This window comes from Daphnia magna, linkage group LG10 (assembly GCF_020631705.1).
Source record: "Daphnia magna isolate NIES linkage group LG10, ASM2063170v1.1, whole genome shotgun sequence".
In the NCBI taxonomy this organism is placed as follows: Eukaryota; Metazoa; Arthropoda; class Branchiopoda; order Diplostraca; family Daphniidae; genus Daphnia; species Daphnia magna.
The window spans coordinates 544,796-555,136 of record NC_059191.1 but is presented as its reverse complement, the minus strand read 5'-3'; the positions used below and the strand labels follow the sequence as shown (position 1 = coordinate 555,136).

Sequence of the window (10,341 nt, the reverse complement as noted above, 5' to 3'; positions counted from 1 at the left end):
AACATCCAATTCTTCTCGTTCCCCTTTAAGGATCTGGTCCATATGGTTCCTGTCGCTCTCATAGATCATTTCTAATTTCGCTATCGCTTTTTGAATTCGATTCTCTTCCTTCTCTGGTCTTTTCTCTGATGGGAATTGTCCGTCTTTGTGTTTGTTTAAACGTCTCATTTCATTTTCGACCATTTTCTCCATACGTTTTTCGTATTTAGCTCTTGACTTTTGATTCGGTCTTTTTGATTCTTTAATTAATCCGTCGAAGAACGCAATGAGTTTTTGCAATTCAACGCCTTCGGGACTTTCATTGGGCGTGGTCTGTGATGAAACGTCGGGTTCAATCTCATTTGAAGGTGGTAAGGCCGTTTCAGGCGCTGTACCCCCAGCAGGTGGTGGGGCCGTTTCGATCGCAGTACCCTCTGTTGGTGGTAGGGCCGTTTCGATCGCAGTACCCTCTGCTGGTGGTAGTGCCGTTTCGATCGCAGTACCCTCTGCCGTTTTCTCCGGATCATCTGTTCTCGGTTCATTTTCAACTTCAACCGAGTCTGGTTTCTTCTCAGACCCTAATTCGGCTGCATGCACAATATCCGGTTGGTTTCCCATTACGGATGTGTAAGGTCTTTGTGGCTGGTACGGCATAAGAGACAGGTTTTCCTTTGTCAGCGGTTGTGTTTTAGATGATTTCGTGTCCTCCTGTATGGCATTTCTCGTTTCCATTCTTTCGTCTTTTGCCTCTTGGAGAGCCAACGCGTTTGTACATAATTGCGCCAAGGATTTGGGAACACTAACATCTTCCGGTTTTTCTTTGTCCCGTATCAAGGTCCGGTTTTCGGCTTTTCTTCAATCGTGTCAGTTGTCACAGGATCAGGTGTCTCATTGAACACACGGGTTGCCATCCTCTGCAGCAATGGTAAGCTCGTTCTTTTTGTCGTTGTTGACCAAAGGCAATTCCTGCATTTGACTGGCGTCTTGGCATTGAAGGCTAATCATTTGCGTCCTTAAGCAAGTATCAAACTCAGTTCTAACGGCCGCTAGCTCATCCAGTCCTTTCGCTATTCTATCAATGCTGCGATGGATTCGCCTTGAATCAGATTCGCACTGTGCCAGTATCTGGTCAATTTCGCTAGTATCGGCCACGTCATCCGGTGATAGATCACGATTTCCGGGTTTAGGTGCTGGATTCATCGCGCTTTGGCAGACATTGTCTGGTCGTCCGACGTCTGGTATAAATTCCGGTGTGATTTGGTGGGAGGGCATTGGTTTTGACTTGAGCCAAAGTTTCTGGGAAAAAAATTCAAAGATTTTGTAGATGGCAATACCCCAAGCCACACACGCAATCATGATATGTGTCAGAGGTAGGTTACTCATTCTTTATATCCAACGGGGAGGACTGAGTGCAAGCTGATCACTATAGTAGACCTTTAATGGCGCAATCGTTTCTTAATATCAATAGCATCCAACCAACCTAGTTTTCCATCAGCCAGTAGTTGACGTTTACAGGAAAATTTTCGGATAAAGGAATGCTAACCTTAATTAAGGCAAACAAAATCGAGTTAAGCAAAGTTTTCCACGAATTGTTCAAAAAAATAAACAAATGTTGATAGTGTTTGTAATCTAAATTAAAGTCTTTAACAGTGCTGTCAGCTGTAAGCTCATTCCCCCTGGCGGAATAACTGGCAATTTCAGGCAGTTTGACGAAAACGAATAGGCTTTGTGAGAAAAGTAGAATTCTGATTTGTTTTATTTTTCAAACTACATTTGAAGACCCGCAACACAGAATTGAATCCTTACTTTCTTCCAGCAAAGGTTTCAACATACTTTTATTTCCTCAAGTATTATTTGGTAATTTTACCCCAACAAATTAAGTACATATCTGGGCTCCCTTCTTTTCTGTGGCCCCATTTCTCCTTGACTTTTGATAAATCCGTAGCGGGTCATGGCGATTAAGGTACATTCGAATCTAATGTTAAGACGTTTCTTGATATCGAATGAGAAAACACGAAGCAACTTCAGGTTTTTAAGGTAAGTATTACTGTTAATAAATATACATCAGATATTCAGATTTGTATAATATAACTTCAACAACTTACAATTTTATAGGTACAACCATAACTGTTCCTGTATCCCAGCAAGCATATCTTTTGGTTACAGTTTACTGAGAGGATATCACTATCACTTGATGCTACCCCAAAACAAGCAATCATTTCCAGCATAGAAAAGCACAGTATACCAGCCACAGTGTAATGTAAGCTAAATGAAATAGAATACGTACAAGATCATAATATTTTCTGTTAGAATTTGTTTAGGATGCCAACTGAGTCATGTTTGCAACATCCATGCTTTGTTGTTGCATTTTCTTTATTGAAGACTATAGTTTGACAGATTTGTTCTATCGCTATGACATCCCACGCTTGGATTCAAGGAATTCTAGACCAATCACAGAAAATACATCAAATAATACAATTATTTGAAACCTTTGACCATGGCAACAGAATCACCCAGAACTGGTTTGGTCAGTCTGGGGATTAGTGAAGTTCATTCCGGCCAAGACCCAACAATGAAGCCCAAAGAACGAGACAAATTTGAGAAACTAGCAATCAAGTATGATATTTTTAAATTTCACGTCTTGTAAACTAGTCACACCTCACACACCTTATGGTATTTTTTCTGTCATGGGCTTACTCCAATATTCAAGATGGATATTTCGAAATTATGTTTTTTATGTACATTGGAGTAGCCCATTTGCAGCATAAATCCTAAAAGCATTTGATTTATCCCCCATTAGGACAAAGAAAGTAGTTTACAAGTTTGGAATTCTAAAAATATTGATCCTTGTTTGTAAGTTTCCAATGATAATCTAGACCTAAGGGAGGGCATTGAATCAGCCTCTGGATACATGTCAGAGCTCAGTTATTCCTAAGGTAACTGTTATTGATGTATACTTATCATGTCACCCTTTTAAAACTGTTTTGCTTCAATTTTAGTGGTTTCAACTTGCTGCTGGGCAAAAGTTTGTAAGGTATGTGTTTAATCTACAAACAACATGAATTAATGTAAACTTCATAAGTATATCTTTTTGAAGCTGTAGACTGTGGAATGTTGACCTGCAGTTAATAATCCATCCGACAAAGCTTAAAATTGGTTAAAATCATCTAACCAATATGAAGAACTTAAGAAAGAAAATATTCTAGGTGAAACAACAAAAGATTTCCACACTCAATTATCTCAATGTGTTTTTTTTCTCAACATTTGGTTAACCTGAACGGGAATTCGAATTTCGGTAAACTAAGGTAAATGGCCAATTATCCAGCTGGTAACTGGTGTTCTTGTTTAATAATATTTCTTTTATTAAAATTGGTTTAATTTGACAGATAAAATTTCCCTATCTTGGGAGTTTTAACTAGCAATATAGAAAATTGGATACGATACCGAAGCTGACGTCATGATAAAGAGAAAATGTTAAAAAGCAAGTACTTCAGCTAAAAGATTGCCTTGGAATCTTTAGCTTCAATGAACAATTGAGTAGCATTTGTTTACAAGTTTTTGACATTTATTACACCATTTAGGTATTCTTACAAGTGAAGAGCGTGTAAGAGCAAACGAAAATTCGGATCGCTTCGGGAAGTCATCCATTTAAAGCGTTCTTCTTACACGTTGTAAAAACTTCACGTATTCCCTGGATTTCTTCCCCGTGAAAAATATTGATCCAAGTCCACTACTGTTGATGGCTTGATCGGTGTCTGTATGGAGGAGTCGGCGGTGGATACTGTACAAGGTATTTTACTATCTTTACGAAGTGTATCAGCAAGAATGTTTTACTCATGTTTATTTCATTTGTATAGATTTTGTAATCGTTTTCAATCGGCAGAGGATATTGATGGGGTTTCAAGTGTAAACAAAAATTTATATTCGTTGGATGGAGGACCGAAGGTTTCCATATTATTTTATTTTCTCGCGTGTTATGGTAATTTTACACACACAAAAATTAAGTGCATATCTGGGCTCCCTTCTTTTCTGTGGCCCCGTTTCCCCTTGACTCGTAATAAGCCCGTAGGGGGTCATGCCCCTACTGTGATCAGCAGTAAAGGTTGTGAGTGCGCTGTCCGGAAAGGGGACGTGGGGGTCCTCAAGTTCTGAGATATCATTGGAGGGCGAAGAGGCTACCCACAAATCCGAATTAACGGTTAATCGCTCACGTAAAAACTTGTCCGAAACCTTCCATCCTTTTCCGGCTTCTCTTAGCCACGCCCCGGGTAATCTCCCCGGGGGCTCAATTCAGTTAAATTTGTTGTACATGTATGTTGTACCAACAATAAAAAAAATGGAAAAAAAAAATAAACAATATTTTATTTTTGCCAAAAGTTTTTTTGTTTGAGTTATTAGTACTCTCTTCTCAAATAATTTCTTGCCATGTTTTCGCTAGACGAAACAATGAATATCATCAACCGAGCACAATCTACGAAAGCATAGCATTGACCTGCTTTTTCTGGGAATCGAACCTCAGACATTTAGAATCCCAGTCAAGCACTCAACCAATGTGCCATTTGTACATATGATACAAGTGATTAACATTTGTTTCCATATCTACTTATGCACTACAAACAAGGTTATCAAGATATAAATTCCTATTTTAAATATGTCAAAGTTGGATGAATGGTAAAGCATTGGACTGACGTTCCTGAGGTCAAGCGTTCGATCCCAAACTAGGTTCACATACATATATATTCACGGAAATAAATTCGAATTTGAAATATAAATAAAATTCTTTATTGTCCCTCCAACCACCCACAAATCCACCACAAGATTTTTAATACAATACAATACAAAACACACATACATAAAACTAACCCGTTGGCTGCCACGCCACTAAATCTACGCTAACTACATCGCTATCGAATGGATTGCGACCAAGGTGGACTTGTCCTACGACAAATCCGGGCTGACACGATGACAGAAGCCTTTGTGAGAATGTACACTCCAGGCAACCATCAAAGCATCGAAAAAGGGGAAGTCCCTACTGGTACATTGCCTCGACGATCGACTTTGAGCCACACGGCTTGTGCAACTGTCCCACCCATGGCATATAGACCATTGGGCAGAACAGCGCTGCCGGACCCTAACAAGCTTTAAAAAAAAGGGGATCAAAGTGGGTGGCAGCCAACGGGTTAATTAACACTATACAGTTACACACTACAAAATAAAACGATACCACAAAGATGAGGCGATGACGGGGCGAGGCGAAAACGGGGTGGCGGGTGAGGCGAAGACGGCACGACGGGCGAGGCGAAGATGGCACGACGGGCGAGGCGAAGATGGCACGACGGGCGAGGCGAAGATGGCACGACGGGCGAGGCGAAGATGGCACGACGGGCGAGGCGAAGATGGCACGGCGGGGCTAGGCGACGAAGGTCAAAACTTTGAATTTTGTGACTGAAAATAGAAAACACACATTTTTTCATTCATTTTTGTTCATCTATTACTATTTGAAAATTGACTTAAAATTTATTAGAAGTACACCGAAAGCAGCCAGTATTTAAGAAACTTGAAATATCGAAAACAAAACAAATAAGACTTGCGAGATGCAAAAATAATGTTCATGTTCTAAGACCAAACACCAAAGTAAGCCGAAAGTTAGGAAGATAATTGGTGTTTGATATCAGAAGTAAGAACAAGAATGGACATTTCGCAAATCTAGAATCTATATTGAATAGCAAACTTACTACAAAATCTTATACACTGCAAGGGTTTCAGCAGGCTTTTTTCATTTTTAAACTTACAGGTTTGAGCTATGGCATGTCAGTGGTGTTTTCCAGTATTAACTTCAACGAAGTAGTATGTTAAAAATACAATAGGACTATTTGGTATTCTATGACATGCTGTTGGGTGTTATGGTGTTAAAGTTCCCAGAAGTAGCATAGGAATCATGTTTTCTTCTTGGTTTTTCCTATTGTTGAAATAAATTTAAGAAACAAAGAATGTTTAAGCCAATCTGTGTGTATCTTCTTTTTTTTTGAATGTTGAGATGGCTTACTAGCTAGAATGGGGTATTACCATTGGCTTGGCTCGGCTCTCATACATCATGATAGGAAGATTTGGCCTCTTTCAAGACTGGTTTTACAACACTTTCCTCTTCTTATGCTATTATCTTAACCTCTTTCTGCTAAAAGAGATTCAGTTAACAATGAAAGAAAATTTGATAATACAAAATTTAATACAAAAGATACCTAGAGGCAAAAAGTTAGACAAATTCAGTAACACAGCTGATGTGGTTTTCACCAACTAGTCACATTGGTTGCAGTAATTTACATAATAACAAAGAATGCATTCACCATGGTGGTGGGTCCGTCTGAGCTACAGCAGATACAATAAACTTCCTCTTCCTGGCCACATTCTTCTGGTCTCACCACTAAACTGATTTTGGGCTGGCTCTCAGTTAATATGCTTTGCTTGGCTATGCAATCGTTCTATTTAAATTTAAAAAGGAATTAGTCAATATTGACATGGAATTACCTTACACTAGAAACTGTACTATAAAGCCAGAAACGTTCGACTTGAGCTTTCCGACATTTCCAGCGAAGTGCTTGAAAATCGATCAAAACATTACAATCCAAAAGTAACTTTTGTCAGTTTATGTTCCCAAATTACGGAACGCCATTTCACCCACTTTTTAAATATAAATAAACTCGTTCTCTAGTTTACAATTTATTTAGGTAGTTTAACACTGCCATCTAGTGACAAAAGATTTTCCAAGTCACAATTTTAAGCACGACTGAATAAACCCGACTTTTTTTTTTTTTTTTTTTTACAAAAATCTTTATGTTACTATAAAAATATATTATCTGTATTCAAAATTTAAAGAGGATGCCGAAAGCCAAGTTTGTATTGACTTGGGATTTATAGTTTATAAGTTATTTAAGTTAACACAATTTACCATAGAACCAACCATGAATTATGCTACTGTCGATAGCGCTGGGTGACTGCGTTAGTCTTACCAAATTGTTAGTCACTGACTGTCGCATATTTGAACGAAAGTGCTCGAAAAAGTCAGGGAAATAGTTATGTTTAACTATTAAATTAGCATTGCCTACAAGTTTATTAATGATGGATGATGACAGAAAGCGGAATTCAACACAAAACCTGAGAAAGAAAGAAAAACAAAACGTTTCTGCATATTCAGTAGCTTCGTTGCAGTAGATCGCAACATTTTAAATAAATGAAACTAAGCTTCACTACGATCTAATGCTATTCCTCGCCTGTTTGTCAGGCTGACTTTCAAAGTGTAAATTATGAGTCACTAATGAACCATCCACTATGCAAGGTTACCACCAAACTTAAGTCTTGTTTCTTTTTTTTTTAATTATTAGCGGAAGCTAACGATGTTTGTGCTTTTCGTAGTTTTAATATATCTGTTCCAACAAAAACGTCAGCATTCCAAGTCCAGATGTTGAAAGCTAATCGGGAAAAAAATGAAAACACTATAGTGGATTCCCGAGACACTGAAAGTGGTAAATCAGTTTTTCTTACAGACGGATAAGCATATCGGCCGGTTTCCAACATCGCGTTTAACTTCAACGGATCGCCAACAATAACGATCAGAGTTTCTACGGCCTTGGTCTCCAAGATTCCAAGATTATAAACACCAGAGGTCGCTTTCTGTTAACGGTCAAGGAAAACACGAAGCCTTAAATTCAGTTTTCCACGCAGTTGTCATTTATCAGACATATTATTTTTGCATTTCGAACCATGCACGTTTAAGAGTTATAATAATAGTCACAATTTAAAAGAAATTTTTACCAATATTTGTTCTCCCATCACCGTGTCATGCCTAAGAAGTATCGAAACTTCTTTATCTGCGGCCAAATCTTCGAACGAGTTTATGGTTGGTTTCATTCGTGGCTTCGTAAGCGACGATAAGATTATCACCTTGATTCGTCATGATGTTCATTACATAGATCATTACATAGATCACATGAGATCCAAATGAAGTAAAAAGACATCGTTGATGGGGAATATTGCTTACTTCTTCGTTTCCTTTAGGTTGGTTGTTTGATTCTGTATCAATGATAGATGAACTCGAAGAGTTCATCTAATGTTTATACTATTAAAATCGAATGACGTGGCGGTACGGCACCACCTCAAACTTTAAGGGACGAAAAAAAAAATTTACCAACTCGAGTCCAGCCTTTTCCTTCTGGTACGCATTTCATAACACAAGATGGTAAAAAAAAAGAAGATTAACCTTCGAATAAGACAAATGGCAATCCATTTGAGCATTCTATGCACATACATAAATGCCTTGTTTCACTCTAAGCAGTTTCCTTTTTTTTCTCGTGTTATGCATAGCACAAGATTTCGGAAAATTGGAATCCCTATTCGAGGAAACAAGATTAAAAAGAAAGTTAGCAAAATGGACACCTACACCAGAGTTTCATAACCTCTTCTTCATACAATACAGACCCCAAAAATTCACACGAACACCGACAATCCCCTATGATTTTCAGATAGTTTTCTCCTCGCGCTAATTTTGGAACTGTTTAATTTGAGAAAATTTCTTTAACAAATCCAAGTCCATAGTTTCTCAGCCAACACCAGATCGGGACCTATTCTTCCTTTATAAGCATGGCCACTCTTCCTTCGCCTTTCTAAAATTCAACCAAGCAAAGAAAAGGTTAAATTAAGAGTTTCAAATGCACTGCAACCGTTCGGCTGCTATTACCCGAAGAATTCCTTAATGCACAGGTTGTAAGACATTTTCGAAATATCCAGCACGACTATTGACATCCTGTTCTTGGAACGGCCATTAATCAGTGTTCGACAGAGGTAAATTGAAGTTGAGACTCCCGAAAACATTGGGGTTTTTACCCGGGAAATTACTATCTAAGTTCCTGAATTTTAAAAGGTAGAGGAAAGGAACTTTTAGTAGGACTGTGTCCAAACGTTTGGTAAGGTAAAAAAACGTACCCGGCAACAGCAATTTTCTACAAACCGTTATTTCTTTTTCTTAGTTTACAGGTCTAGGATGAATGCAAATGCACCTGTGGGAAACACGATACACGAAATGACAAAAAAAAAAACAAACATTAGAAACGCATCTTTTTTTTTTAGAGACAAATGTTAAATAGACAGATTACCTTCGATATGGGGGGAGATTGAAGAAATCGACGAAACGCTAAGAATTAATTACTCATGGGTAGAAAATGACAAGATTTACTTTAAAAACACAAACCACGTAAGCATTTGATTTTAAGGGCATGCTCGTGAATTTTTTAATGTCACTATTACAGAATTTGGTAGGATAGCATTTAAGATTTGCATTTCCAATAAGAAAGTTCCTTTTTTTGTTCCATAATTTTTTAATGCTGTGTTAATCGGCATAGAAAATTGATTCCGTCAAAAATTAAAAAGTAGTGTTATGAGATATTCCTAAATAGGATTAATAGCTTATGAAAGGGCAAATGAATAAAACGGTTTAACTTAGGACAAGTACATTACTTTAATTGTAGAATCTGCCAAGTTAATTATCATTCTTAGCGGTCATTCGTCGCGTGGCCATGAGGCACAAATCCGGATAATGCTTCATTAGATCCACCCATTTTTGCTGTGAGCAAATCTCGAAGCCATTAGTGGCCATAAATTGTAATACAGATTCCAATAGCTTCGGCACTGCATGTACGTGGGAGAGAACCAGCAAACTGATGGCGTTGCTAAGTGTTACTCGCTTAAGCAATACTTTAACGCATTCGTTCTTGAGCGTCTCAATGCCATATTTATCAGACAGTTTGAAGAACAGGAGGATTGCTTCATCATCTGAAAGATTAGGAACATTACCTGTGTACAAGTAAATCAAAAGCTGCTTGACCACATCCATTTCACAGTCATCAATTTTCACTTTATTGACCCCTGCTTCTAGGGATTTTGACTGAAACATGGCAGCAAAAACAGGACTTCCAGCTGACAGAATCAGGGTATGGGCACCTACTACTTCTCCGTTTTTGCAAACGAACTGGACATCACACTGACTTTGGCTGTAAAGCAATCTTTTGAGGCCCTGGATGATATTCTTTTCGCCCAAAGTAGTTGTTCCGAAATCTATCCACAGTGTAATGGCGTCCGGTAGAGATCCCGTGACAATCCGGCTCCACATCCTGTCTGCTATGTTCTGCAGTGGTATTTCATTTGCATAAACTGATCCAGTATGAGGATGTATCCACATATAGACAGGCCTTGAAGCCCAATAATTCAACCGTTTGACTACAGAGTCAGGCGACTGGTTGTTTAATTTGAGTAAGGTCTTCTTGACATGTACCATAATCCACTTTCTTAGATGTAGTAACATTCACTGAGTCT

The 10,341-nt window shown here is 38.3% G+C and overlaps 1 protein-coding gene, 2 long non-coding RNA genes and 1 other non-coding gene across 16 annotated transcripts; 1 reads left to right on the top strand and 3 right to left on the bottom strand.

Moving 5' to 3' along the window:
- Positions 1 to 2,023: 2,023 nt before the first annotated feature.
- On the top strand, positions 2,024 to 3,463 carry LOC123477070. Its single transcript, XR_006652346.1, has 6 exons — positions 2,024 to 2,239; positions 2,301 to 2,595; positions 2,780 to 2,915; positions 2,979 to 3,013; positions 3,077 to 3,284; positions 3,366 to 3,463. It is a non-coding gene; the product is annotated as an uncharacterized LOC123477070 (long non-coding RNA).
- A 1,282-nt stretch (positions 3,464 to 4,745) lies between these two features.
- Positions 4,746 to 6,700, bottom strand: LOC116932795. Of its 2 annotated transcripts, none has more exons than XR_004399717.2 (5): positions 6,524 to 6,700; positions 6,219 to 6,458; positions 6,026 to 6,154; positions 5,772 to 5,938; positions 4,746 to 5,424 (listed from the first exon to the last, which is right to left on the bottom strand). It is a non-coding gene; the product is annotated as an uncharacterized LOC116932795 (long non-coding RNA). The 2 variants fall into 2 exon arrangements; XR_006652344.1 differs by having other exon boundaries at positions 6,046 to 6,154.
- Positions 6,701 to 7,350: 650 nt separating this feature from the next.
- Positions 7,351 to 9,417, bottom strand: LOC116933551. 12 transcript variants are annotated; one of them, XR_006652337.1, is made up of 9 exons: positions 9,126 to 9,417; positions 8,956 to 9,029; positions 8,711 to 8,879; positions 8,452 to 8,636; positions 8,162 to 8,363; positions 8,015 to 8,080; positions 7,789 to 7,917; positions 7,519 to 7,647; positions 7,351 to 7,445 (listed from the first exon to the last, which is right to left on the bottom strand). It is a non-coding gene; the product is annotated as an uncharacterized LOC116933551 (transcript). The 12 variants fall into 12 exon arrangements; XR_006652341.1 differs by having other exon boundaries at positions 8,015 to 8,046; XR_006652340.1 differs by having other exon boundaries at positions 8,015 to 8,134; positions 8,234 to 8,363.
- A 91-nt stretch (positions 9,418 to 9,508) lies between these two features.
- Positions 9,509 to 10,303, bottom strand: LOC116932794 (speckle-type POZ protein). Its single transcript, XM_045179921.1, has one exon. The coding sequence runs from the start codon at positions 10,301 to 10,303 to the stop codon at positions 9,509 to 9,511; it is 795 nt and encodes a 264-aa protein (XP_045035856.1).
- Positions 10,304 to 10,341: the final 38 nt, after the last annotated feature.